Genomic DNA, 13,638 nt, shown 5'->3' on the forward strand with positions numbered 1-13,638 from the left:
GAGGTGAGGATGGTGACCAAGCATGCAGATTGGCCTCAGTGCTCAACTTGTGTACAAGACAGAGGTGACAAGGGATAAGCCCCTCACCCCTGGGGGCAGCCTTCACACACTGGGAATGGCAGTCAGTGGATAGACGCCCCAGCCTCTGGAAGGACATTCCTGAGGTGTACTCTGTGGTTCCTCAGAGGGCCCCAACGAGACGGAGTACCGGCTCCCACAGCAACAAGAAGCTGAAACACTTTGGGGGTTTTCTCCTACCCTATCTTGCTCTCCCCGTTCCCTCTTGGGATCACCTGCCAAGTAAACTACCTGCACCCAAGTCCTTGTCTCAGGCTCTGCTTTCAGGGGATCCAGAGTAGGACACACAAGCCCATGGCATCTGCACTCTACATGCACAGCAGGCTTTTCTGACATGGATCGCCCCAGCCATTCTTTGAGAATGCTGCCATAAGGAATGGGAGAAAAAAATACTGAAGGATGGTACAAAGGGGAGTGACTGGCCCAGATGTGCTCCTCTAGGAGATGAACTCTGGTGGCAATGTGAAGTTGAGGTGGAAGCAGCAAGAAACAGGAAGCAGGAGGCCAATTAGTAGGCCCTTACAAATGTCCCAGCAGGAGATAATGATAATGAAGGCAGCGCTTGAGACCATCTTTTCTGAAAGTCCTTTAATTTATAATGAGTGTAACGTCCACACAGAAATGGGGCTGATTCTCATTTGACATCCCCAGTGCTATCCTTGGATAAAGCTCATGTTTCCACGTTTTTCTTTTTGGTGTCTTCTATTAGCAAAATTTGATACACCAGTCTGATGCCACATATCTTCTTCTTCTTTTTTTTTTTTTTAATTGTGGTTTCAGGATCTTGACCTTGGTGCCAAGAAAGTGAAGCTGTACATCAACAAAAAGCTCATCTTTGATGGTGAGTTAGACAAAGGTGATGGCGAGACTCCGGCTACCCAGAGCATTCCAGTGGACCTGAGGAATGAGAGGATGGAGAACACTGGTAGCACCTACTCGGATGAAAGCAAAGATGCCCACAGGATGGTGGGTGCAGATGGGGGCAGACGGCTCTGTCTCAATTACTCACCACCAGCTGGAACACCGCTGGATGTCACAGTTTCTTCACAAGGAAATTTATTTGGTGAAAAGATGAATTCTACTAATTGCATGAATGGCAGTTTGTCCAAGTTAGAAGAAGATTTAAGAATGTTACAAGCCCCAGTCTCGATGGGTGACATTGCCAGTAACCCTCCCACCTCCCCACCTGTGACATGCCCTTCTCTTGACAAGGAGCTCTCTCTGATCCAGCAACTGGAAAACCTCACAGGCAGGAAAATCTCTCAGCCACCAAGGAAAACCCCATCCTGGTTACAACCTACTCCCAAAGGGAAAGGCAGGAAGCAGGGAGGCAGGAAACCCAAGCCCCTGTGGCTTAGTCCTGAGCAGCCCCAGGACTGGAAAGACTGCCTTCCATCAGACGACGGCAATGGTGTGGGTCCTGGGGAGACTGAGGCTAGGGATCGAGGTCCCAAATGTGAGCAAGAGTGGGTGAGCAGCTGGAGCGTCGCTGCTGGCGAGAGACCCCAGAGAGTAAACCCCAGGGTCTGTGAGGATGACTTGGACATCTTTCACCTGCCCTCCAGCAGAGAGCGCCCTGTGAGTGGGAGGAGGAGCTCGAGGAAGGACGCCCACAGCAGTAGTCATGGTGACAACCAGCCAGCTAGCAGAGGTAAGCATCCAGAGGCTGTCTGAACTCTGGTTTGAGGGCCCGTAATAGGCACAAAGTCATTAGCACCCTGGACCTCAGTTTCTTCATCTGCAGAACAAGGAGATTGTTCTCAATGAGGGGCCACAAGTCTGCTGTCTCAGGGTCCAGAAAGGTGACATAAATAAGTGAAATGAGCAAGCCATGCTTTGCTTGTTAAAGTCATAGATATATTTGCCACTGTCACCAGCATATGTCCCTTTGCCCATTTTTCTTGTAATACATGGCTTTTTCAATCTAGACTTTGTTACTCCACATTTGATAAAACATTGGTACCCAGTTGCTCCACTTAATTCTGAACTGCCCCACTTTTAAAAAATAATAATAAATATGATGATGAATAGTAATTGACATTTTCCTGGGTGTCAGAAGGACAATAGGGAGTGGTAAGGCCTGTGGCAGAGCAGAGACCACAGCCCTGGTGAAGGAGGCAGCTGCTGCAGTGCTAACCTTCTCATCAGAATCCCGGAATGCAAGGCCGGTGTGCCAGCTCTTCCTGCCCTTTCTTCAGGAGAAGCCAGAAATTTGCAATATTTCTATTTTTCAACATTGGCAACTGATGCAGATGATTTTCAAACCACTATGTGGGTAAAAATGCACTCGGCTGCTAATTGGGAGGTTGGCAATTCAAACCTACCAACTACTCTGTGGGAGAAAGAGGTGGCAATCTGCTTCTGTAAAGAACACAGCTCTGGAAACCCTGTGGGGCCATTCTACTCTGCCCTACGGGGTCTATTATGGTTTGGTTTGGTTGTTAGTGGGTCAAAAAAGTGAATGAATGAAAGGAAAGCAAAACATAAACACACACACACACACACACACACACACCTGCTGGCAGGGCTCGTCCTGAGAGCTATTTGAACTCCAGTAGCTGATGGGTCAGGGCCTTTCCAATCTGAGATGCAGGAACCCAGGACTGGGGTGCTGACTGTTTGCACTCAGATTTGGTCCCTGGGAGGGAGTGCAGCATAGCATCCAAGAGTCAAACCATCCGAATCCAAATTCTGCTACTTACAGAGCTGAGGTGTCTGGCTGGGCACATCCACTCTCTGAGCCTCAGTGTCTCCATCTGTAAAATGGGAATGAAAACCCTCCTCAGCATTGTGAGGGATGAAGGGGACGATGGCTTCAAAATAGTAGCACAGAGCCTGGTACATGGATGGTGTGGAGCAAGTGGCGGCCAGGGTTTCAGCACTAGCATATGTATCCCATACCATCCACAGAGCACTCAGACCTGCCAAGCCAGGGCTAGGCCCTCGGACTTTCAGCCCCACCCACTCTGCACAGAAGCATAGGCTCTGGAGTCAAACTGCTTGGGCATGTGTCCTGGCTCCCTCACCTCCAACTTACACATCAGGAGACATCTGAAACCCTTTAGCCTCAGTTTCCTCATGTGTGAAATGATGCTCATAATACCCATCTCATAGGGGTGCTGGGAGAATCAGATGAGACAATACATGTGAGGCATTTGGCATGGTGCCTGGCACATAGGAGCACCCAACAGATGCCCCCACTCTGTTACTCTGCCCTTTGGTGTTGTATCTGTACACGAAGAGATACATGCTTTTTTGTTTTTTCTGAATCATGCATTTTTGAATGAATCGTCATCATTTTTTAATGAATTGTTAGTGCCTAACTGACCTCACAAGTCAGCGTTCATTCCTAGTCTACATTTAGAAGTGTGGAGCGTTTGTGGCCTCTGTCAGACCCCCGACAGTCACCTGGATACCAGAGCAAGGATCTCAGACTCCTGATGCTGGGAGGGCCCCAGCCACTGCCTTCCTCTGGTGGGCAACAGGCTCATCTCCCCCAAGAACTGGCCCACCAGCTCCCCAGCCTTACGCATTCCTGCCCCCACCCCCTGCCAAGACTGAGCACTGAAATTGTTTATCACAGAGGAAGGGCAGTAGAGAGAAGACTGGGGAAGCTCTCTGAGGACAAGGGCCCTGTCTATCCAGAATCCCCAGGGCCCAGCCTCCTAGAGGCTCCTGGAGGAGGGGAAGAGAGAAGGAACGAGAGGCATGGCACGCTTGCAGTAAGCCAGCATGTAAAGATTACAGCCGTGGAAATCCTATGGACGTGTTACCTAATGGAGCGCATTTCATCCTCACAACAGCCCTATTTAACAGATGAAACGTGAGGTTTAAGTAACTTTCCTGGGATCACGCAGCTAGTAAGGATCCATATGGAATTTGAACCCAGCTCTCCTGCCATTAAAAATATCCCAGTAGCTTCTTCCATCCTGTCTTCCCAGTCCTGCAGCCTAACGTCTGGCAGATGGAACTTCCCATCTGGATTGTTGAACCACTGCCCAGTGGTGCCCTGTCACTACAGCCACTGTCAGCCACCAGCCCCGTGATAGGCAGTTACAAGCTTTCCTGGTAAACAGACCCATGGGGCCTCGGTGGGTACTGAGGGGATGGCCATTTCTCTAGCTTGCCCAAGCTCAGAACACTTTGTTTCACTTTAATTTCTTTCAGACATTTTACTTCTTGGCTCAACGACACATTAAGAACTGAGCTTTTGGGATTTAATGCTTGTTAAATCGGTCATGCTAAAAAGGAAAATTGCTTAGAAATGTTTAAATTACCCATTACATAGACCCAAATCCCACAGCCAGACCCTCCAGAAAGTGCAGGCTAAGCCTTCCGAGCATGCTGTGAGTCAGGGACTGCCCGCCACTGGAAGGCCTGGAATGGCGATGTCACCATGTGAGAGCCTGCAAAGCCTGGTAGTCATCAGAGCTTCTTACTGTGATGACAGCTGCTGGGAAATGTCCTCAGTAGGGATCGTATGGCTCCAGGTGGACGGAACCTGTTTTTTATGTGCCGTCGAGTCAGCCCCGATTCATAGCGACCCCTCCTTGGGTTTCCAAGGTGGTAATCACTACGGAAGTAGATTGCCCAGCCTTCCTTCTGAGGAGTGGCTGGTGAGTTTGAACCGCCAGCCTTCTGGTTAACAGTCAAGTGCCTTAGGCACTATGCTACCAGAGCTCTTGACCTAGTTAGCCCAGTTTGAGCAGTAACCAAGATAACCAAATCCGTTATCATTGAACTGATTCCAAGTCATAGTGACCCTATAGGACAGAGTAGAACTGTCCCATAGGGTTTCCAAGGCTATAATCTTTATAGAGACACTGCCACATCTTTCTCTCATGGAGTGGCTGAGACCACCAACCTCTTGGTTAGCTGCAGAGTGCTTAACCACTGCACCACCAGGGCTCCTTTTGAGTGGTAAGGAAGGTGTTATTTGGAGAGTGTCCAAGGAGCACCTCAGACAGGAGGTGGAGGTGGAGGTGCTTGACACAGGGACTGGAACGAGGAACCAGAAAGCCAGCCAGAACCAAGGGAGCATTCATCTGTCTCTCCAGGTCTACCGGACCCTGCCTCTGCTTCTCTGCCTGTCTACTTCCCTAACTCTTACTCACAAGGCAACATTTTCCTGCTGTATTCACACAAAAGGAAATGGTCTTATAGCCCTAGACTGATGGTATTTCCTGATAGTAGCTCCAGCAACCAGTTCCAAAGTCCTAGGGGAGAAACTGATTGGCTTCCTCAGGTCAGGTGACCCCATTCCTTGTCCAGTCAGCCGTGGCTGAAGGGCAGCCCATGAAGAATAAGCATGTCTCTGTTATACCGATGTACTTTTTAAATTTCCTGTTTTAGTAGCAGTTGTACCTCATGATGGTGCAGTTAATTTTTATGAACATAGGTTCAGAACTTCATAGTTTATATTAGTCCCAACCAAGGAGTATTTTTGGATCTTCGGTCCCATCACCTCATAAGTGGTGGGCCCTCCCAGATTTATGTTGACTTTATACCAAAGCAGCAGTTTTCTGTTGTTTCTTCAAATTTGTGGGTAGAAATCTTGACAAAGACCAGGCCAAGGACTGATCATGACTGTTCCCCAGACTCCCAAGGAGTATTGAGTAGTGTGTTTTCCTGCAGACAGAGAGAGACACAGGCCACAAACCTGCTGCAACATCTGAGAGGTCCAGGAGCAAGCTATGTTGTTGTTATGTGCCATGGAGTCTGCCCCGACTCATAGCAACCCCTCCTTGGGTTTCTGAGGCAGTATCACTACGGAAGTAGATTGCCCAGCCTTCCTTCCGAGGAGTGGCTGGTGGGTTTGAACCGCCAATCTTGGGTATGGCATGTGACTGCCTTAGGCCTGAGGCCATCCCAAACCCATTGCCATTGAGTCGATTCCGACTCAAACTGACCCCTTTAGGTTTCCAAGGCTGTAAATTTTTACGAAAGCAGACTGCCTCATGTTCTTTCTGCAGAGCTGCTGGTAGGTTTGAACGACAGCCAAATGCTTTAGGCACTGCGCCACCAGAGCTCCTTAGGGGCAAGCTATACTCCTCTGCTTTTAAAGTTCAGAGTGTGCACCTTGGAAAGGACAGGTCAGAAAGCAGCTGCGGAATGAGAGCCAAGCCCTGACTTCCTTGCACATTCAGGCAGAGAAACATAGATGAGGCCCTTACATGTGGCAGTCGGCACTGTCTCCTCTGTTCACTTCCAGACCAACACGGCTGTTCATTTCAGTCAGTGGAAATTCAATCATATGCACTGAAGCCATGATGGTCCATATGGGAAGCTCTGTCTGCCAGATGTTAGACTGTGAACTAGGAGGAGAGAATAGAGGAAACCACTGGGATCTTTTAAATGGCAGATGAGAAGGAGGGGAGGGAGGAAAGAGGACAGGTGTAGGAGAGCTGGCAGGTGGAGGGGAGAATCCCTTAGCCTCCAGGCCTGGACCCCTGGGGCATGTAATAGTGATGCCAGCCGTTCATCCCTTCACTCAGCAAATGTTGTTGAGCATTTCCTTGCTAGGGACCAGGGTCACAGCAGGAAACAGGATACACAAAATCCCTGCTCTCTGGGAACTTTAATTCCTGGGGGGAAACAGACAATAAACCAGGATATTGTGATGGAGCCCTAGGGAGCGTGGAGTGGGAAGAGGCAGGATCTCAGAGAAGGTGGTTAGAGAAGGCACTCCAAGGAGAATGGTGATGCAGAGCCAGCTAGGCAGGGACCTAGGAGAAGAGCACTCCTGGCAGCAGGTTTAGAGATCAGGGCCCTGAGGCAAGAAGAGGATTGATGTCTCCCCTAGGAGCTGAGTGAGGCCAAGAGGGACGGTAATATCTATCGGAAGAGGATGGAGTGGGGCTGGGATTCAGAGCTGAGAGTACACCCAGACTTAGGGTAGGGAGAAGGGTTGGTAGAAGGAAGAGAAGCTGCCAACAGGGAGGTGGCGAACTAGGGAGGTGCAATGTCACCTCTTCCAGCAGAGGGGATGTCAAGTGGACGGTTTTGCCTGGGATGTCAAGGCTCATGGAATGAGAACTGAGAAGAGATTGGGAAGCTATTGGCCATTTGGAGAAATCCATTTCAAAAGTTGATTGTGGGAATTGTAGGAGTCTTACAGGTGTCAGGGACAGAAAGCCACCAGGGGTTTGATTTGAGGCATGGCTGGATCAGGAGGCTCAAATGATGTCACAGGGAATCTCTCTCCATCCCTCAGCTCACATTCCCCCTGTTGGCCTCATTCTCAGGCAGGCTCTCTCTCCAGGGTAGCAAAATGGCCACTGGCAGCTCCACGCCTACATCCTTACCAGCTTAGCCTCATCCAAAAAGAGAGTTTAAAGAGAACCGCTTCCCCATGGCTGCTTTCATGGGCCCAGCTTCAGGGATGTCTTTGAGGTTGGGATGATCCCCAAAGGAAAGTCAGGGTGCATCCCCAAGAGAAGGAGAAGTGGTGTCTGGGTGGGCGAAACAGCATTACAAACAGGAGTCAGGCTGCAGGGGGCTGAGAGCAGAAGTGGTGGGGAAGGTGCAGAATGCCTGCAGAGAAAAGGAGGGAGAAAGTAGACAGTGGTTGACAGGGACCGCAAGATGAGGTTGGCTTCCTTTTTGCCTTTCTTTTAGGTAGGAGAGATTTATGCATGTCTGCAGGCAGAGAGGGGAAGGTGCCAGTGAGGAAGCAGTGATTGAAGATTCTGGAGAGAGGAGATAATTGATGGAGCCAGGCCCCTTAGGAGACAGGCAGAAAGTGGAGTGCAGGGCACGGTGCTGTATGAAAGGAGAAAAGCAGAATGTCAGGGTCATCAGCTGCTGTTTTTCCAGAATGACACCCCTTAGATGGCAGTTCGCCATAGCGTGGCTGTGAGGGCAGGCCACTGCCTAATGTGCTTACCAAACTCACTGCCCCCGAGGCGATTCCAACTCAGAGCAATCCCCAAAAGGTCTCCAGGATTCTATAAATCTTTACAGAAGCAAACAGCCTCATCTTTCTTCTGCAGAGTGGCTGATGGGTTCAAACCACCCTTTTGGTGAGCAGCCAAATGCCTTAACCACTGCACCACCAAAACCTTTGTTTTCTCCACGGAGCACACAGCCTTCAGCGCCATCCCTGTGGGGACCAGGCTACATTCCCAGGAGGCTCAGGACACAGACTTCCGCCCTTGGAGCCTGTTTTAGCCACAAATAGAAGTGAATCCTTACTGTCTTAGTTAACTAGTGCCTCTGTGGTACAAATACCACAAATGGGTGGCTTTTTTGTTTGTTTGTTTTAACATTTGATTGTGATTTGGGTGAAAGTTTACAGAGCAAATCTGTTTTCCGTTCAGCAGTCCACACACACTTTGTTTCCTGATGCTGATTGCAATCCCCACAGTGTATGTAACAGCTCTCTTCCCACTTTCTCCCTGTGCTTACCTCTTCCTGTGTCCTTTCTTGTGCCTTCCTGCCTTCTGCACTTCTTCCCTATGCAAGTGCTCTCTCCTAAGGAGTGCACCTCCCCAGTGTAATCGTTTACCACGTCACCCTGTCTGTTGTTTGGCTAAAGGTTAAGCCGTGCAAGTGAGTTCAATTACAGGCCATTGTCGCAGGTTTCGCCAGCCTCTCTCAGACCAGTAAGCCTGGTCTTTTTTATGATTTTGAGTTTCGTCACTTTTTTTCTCCCGCTCTATCCAGGATGTCTAATTTTGATCCTTTTTCAAATGGTTAGCAGTTGTACCAAGGCACTATCTAGTTCTTCTGGTCTCAGGGTCGTGTAGAGCGAAGTTCCCATGATCCACTGCCCCTTGGACTAACTGTTTCCATGTGTCTTTGATTTTCTTCACTCTTCTTTGCTCTGGACAAGGAGAGACCATTAGTTGTATCTTAGATGGCCACTCAAAACCTCTAAGATCCTGGTTGCTACTCACCAAAGTAGGATGTAGAACGTTTTTGTGTACTATGTTATGCCAGTTGAGCTTGATGTCCCCTGAGACCATGGTCCCAAGCCCATAGCCCCAGGGACTCACTCTCTTCTGTTTAGTTGAGGCTAAGAAGTAATAATAACTTTTCCCCTGTTAGCTCTATTATATAAAGGAACTCTGGTAGCATAGTGCCCAAGGTATTTGACTGCTAACCAGAAGGCTGGCAGTTCAAACCCACCAGCCACTCCTCGAAAGGAAGGTTGGGCAATCTACTTCCGTAGTGATACTGCCTCTGAAACCCCAAGGAGGAGTCACTGTGAGTTGGATCCAACTTGATGGCAGTGAGTTTGTTTTTTGTTTTGCTTTAGCTCTATTATATGTATGGATATTTTTATAGCACATACAAATATGTATATAGAAATATTATCAGCCAAACCTATATGTAGTCACGGGAATATTCCTGTTTGCCCGCCCGCTTCTAATCATCTTGCCTGTCTACCTATGTATCTACTCGTAGATTAGTATTTGTTACTACTGATAATGCAGTATTGTATATGGAATAGTATTTACCTTTGTTGTTTGTACCTCTTGTGTACCTCTTCGTGTCTTCCTTTTCCTTAGTGATACTGTGCTGGTCACCTGCTTTTGGTGTATTGCCTTTCCCTTTACCCAAATCAGTATATGTCTCTTACCTGGTTAGTGATTTTCTCTCCCTACCCTTCCGCTCCCATCCCTGGTAACCAACAAAGAAAGTTTCCATCCATATATAAACCTTTCCTTGACTTTTTATAGTAGTGAACTCATACAATGTAATTGACCTATTTCACTCAGCTTAATGTCCTCCAAATTCATCCACATTATGAGCTGTTTTGCAGATTCTTCATTATTCTTTAATGGTGCATAGTATTCCATTGCATGTGTGTACCATTGTTTGGTTGTCCACTAATCCATTAATGAGCAGTTAGGTTGTTTTCATCTCTTTGCTATTGTGAATAGTGCTGTGATGAATGTGGGTGTGCATATATCTATTTATGTCCCGACTCTCACTTCTTTAACATGTATACCTAGTAATAGGATTGCTGGATCAAATGGTATTTCTATTTCCAGCTTTTTAAGGAAGCACATACCGTTTTCCACAGTGGTTGTACCATTTTACTGTCCCACCAGCAGTGTATGAGAGTTCTAATCTCTCCACATCCTTCCCAGCATTTGTCGTTTTCTCTCTTGTTGAACTTTGCTATTATTGCTGGGGTGAGATGATATCTAGTTGTTGTTTTTAGTTGCATCTCTCTGATGGCTAATGAGTGTCAGCATTTCTTCATGTGTTTGTTGGCCACCTGAATATTTTCTTTGGTGAAGTGTCTGTTCATGTCCTCTGTTCATTTTTTGAATTGGATGTTTGTCTTTTTGATGTTGAGGTGTTGAAGTTTTCTATAAATTTTAGAGATACGTCCCTTGTTGGATATGTCATTGCCAAATAGTTTTTCCCAATCTGTAGATTCTCTTTTCACTCTTTGATGAAGTCTTTTGATGGACATAAGAATTTAATTTTCAGAAGGTTCCAGTCATCTATTTTCTCTTCTGCTATTTGTGCATTTTTTAGTTATGTCTAATAGTCTATTTATGCCATATATTAGGGCCCCTAAGTTTGTCCATATTTTTTCTTTAATGTGCTTTATACTTTTAGGTTTTACATTTAACTTTTTGAGACATCTTGAGTTAGTTTTTGTGTATGGTGTGAGGTATGGATCTTGTTTCATTTTTCTGCAAATGGATATCCAGTTTTGCCAGCACTATTTGTTAAAGAGACTGTCTCTTCCTCATATAAAGGGTTTTAGCCCATTGTCAAAGATCAGCTGTACATAAGTGGATAGATCTATTTCTGGGTTCCCAATTATGTCCCACTGGTCTATGTGTCTGTCATTGTATCAGTACTAGGCTGTTTTGACTTCTGTGGCTATATAGTAGGTTTTGAGATTGGGGAGTGTTATGCCTCCTGCTTTGTTCTTCTTCAGTAGTGCTCTGCTTCTCTGAGGTCTGTTTCCTTTCCATATAAAATTAGTGGTTGGTTTTCCCATGTCTTTAAAGACTGTTGATGGACTCTGGATCTGGATTGCATTGAATGTATAGATTGTTTTGGGTAGTACTGATATTTTCACACTGTTCCTAAGAGCATGGCATGTTCTTCCATTTATGTAGGTCTCTTATGGTTTTTTGTAGTGGTGTTTTGTAGTTTTCTTTGTATAGGTCTTTTTTTTTTTTTTCATCCCTGATAAGATTTATTCCTAAGTGTTTTATCTTTTTGGTAGCTATTGTAAATGGTATTGTTTTCCTTATTCCCTTTCTGGATGTCTCTTTTTGATGTAGAGGAATCCAACTGAGTTTTGGATGTTGATCCTGTATCCTGCCACTTTGCTGAATCTTTCAGATAGTTCCAGCAGTTTTCTTGCTAAGTCTTTTGGTTTTTCTGTGTATAGGATCACATCTGCAAATAGAAATAGTTTTACTTCTTCTTTGTCTATTTGGATGCCTTTTATTTCTCTTTCTTGCCTTATTGCCCTGGCTAGGACTTCCAGTACAATGTTGAATAGAAGTTCTCATTTGCAAGGGGAATGTTTTTAGTCTCTCTCATTGAGAATAATGTTGGCTGTTGGTTTTGCATATATACTCTTTATTATGTTGAGGTATTTCCCTTCTAATTCTATTTTTCTGAGACTTTTTATCAGGAATGGGTGTTGGATTTTTATCAAATGCCTTTTCTATATCAATTAATATGGTCATGTGTTTCTTTTCCTTTATTTTACTTATGTGATGGATTACATTGATTGTTTTTCTAATGTTGAACCATCCTTGCATACCTGGTATGAATCTCACATGGTTATGATGTATTATTTTTTTTCATATAGTCTTGGATTCTGTTGGCTAGGATTTTGTTGAGGATTTTTATGTCTATATTCATGAAGGACACTGGTGTTTACTTTTCCTTCTAGTGGTGTCTTTGTCTGATTTTGGTGTCAGGGTTATGCTTGCTTCATAAACTGAATTTGGGACTACTCCATCCTTTTCTATGTTCTGGAATAGTTTGAATAGGATTGGTGTCAGCTTTTCTCTGAATGTTGGGTAGAATTCTCCAGTGAAACTGTCTGGGCTAGAACTTTTCTTTGTTAGTAGTTTTTTTATGACCTGTTCAGTTTCTTCTTTTGTGATGGGTCTGTTCACATTTTCTACCTCAGTCTGTGTTAGTTTAGGTAAGTAGTGTGTTTCTAGAAATCTGTCCATGTCTTGTAGGTTTTCAAATTTGTTGGAGTGTAGTTCTTCATAGTATCAGAATATCCTTTTTATTTCTGTTGGTTCTATTGTGATGTCACCCATATCATTTCTTATTCATGTTATTTGCATCTTCTCCTTCTTTTCTTTGGTTAAATTTGCCAGTGATTTGTCAATTTTATTAATCTTTTCAAAGAACTACCTTCTAGTCCTTGATTCTTTCTATTGTTTTTATGTTTTCTGTTTCTTTAATTTCTGCTTGAATCTTTGTTATTTCCTTTCTTCTATTGCCTATAGGCTTTTCTTACTCCTCTTTTTCTAATTGTTGATGTTGGGTTGAGGTGTTGGTTCAGCTTTTCTTTTTCGAAGTGTGCACATATTGCTGTAAATTGTCCTTTGATCACTGCTTCTGCTGTGTCCCAAAGATTTTGGTATGTTGTGCTTTCATTCTTGTTTAATTCATGGAACTTTTTTATTTTAATTTTAATTCCTTCTATTGCAAGTGGGTGGCTTTAAAGAACGGAAATTTCTTTTCCCACAGTTTCGGAGGGTAAACATCCAAATCAGGGTCTCGGCTGTGTTGGTTCCCCCTTGTCATTAGCCCCAGTCGTTCCTTAGTTCCTTCACTTGTACACGTTCTCACATGGTATCTGTCTTCCGTAGTGTGTCTCCAGTCTGGTCTTTCTATCACTCAGAGTGATTAGGTTTACAACTCACCCTTCCTGAGTATGCCTTGTACATGTTCTCACATGGCATCTGTTTCCCGTAGCGTGTCTCCAGTCTGGTCTTTCTATCACTCAGAGTGATTAGGTTTACAACTCACCCTTCTTGAGTATGCCCTACTAACATAACAAAGGAAACTTCATTTCCAAATAGGGTCATATTTAAGGTATAGAGGCCAGGATTTTGATATATATTTTTCAATAATATATTTTTCAAAACATAATTCAATCCATATACTCACCTTATAATCATTCCTGGGTTTTTACTTTTTTAATAGCATGTTTTTCCTGATTATAAAAGTAATATAAACTCCATCTAGGGAACTTAGAAGGTAAAGTTACAAAGAAGAAGATAAAACTCCTTCATACTCACCACTCAGAAATGATCACTGTTAACACATTGGTGCATGTCAGCCATATTAGGATGTGCTGTATCTACAATTGCATAGCTGAGTGTGTTCTATTTAGCATTCTTTCATGAGCATCCCACCTGGAATTAAGTAGTCTGAAAACAGTGTTAGGATATGTGACTGTGACAGCCTCAAAAGCAGGTGCTGAGTTGCTAATTCAGATACTGGGGCGGCAGCATTGCCACAGTGAGGTCAGTTTGCAAAGTGGTGAACAACTTCTGGTGAAGTTTCCAACAAAGCAAAACAGTCCTTCCTTGATTTGCATGGTAG

The 13,638-nt window shown here is 45.1% G+C and overlaps 1 protein-coding gene across 1 annotated transcript in view; it reads left to right on the forward strand.

Annotated features, from left to right (window-relative positions):
• Positions 1 to 13,638, forward strand: part of KATNIP (katanin interacting protein) — a 288,175-nt gene that overhangs the window by 223,566 nt on the left and 50,971 nt on the right. Inside the window, exon 15 of the mRNA XM_042782225.1 lies at positions 859 to 1,729. Within this exon, the coding sequence (XP_042638159.1) occupies positions 859 to 1,729 (871 nt within the window). The remainder of the gene's footprint in view (positions 1 to 858; positions 1,730 to 13,638) is intronic.

Source organism: Orycteropus afer, unplaced genomic scaffold (genome assembly GCF_000298275.1).
Source record: "Orycteropus afer afer isolate SDZICR_OR568_19922 unplaced genomic scaffold, OryAfe1.0 scaffold00266, whole genome shotgun sequence".
In the NCBI taxonomy this organism is placed as follows: Eukaryota; Metazoa; Chordata; class Mammalia; order Tubulidentata; family Orycteropodidae; genus Orycteropus; species Orycteropus afer.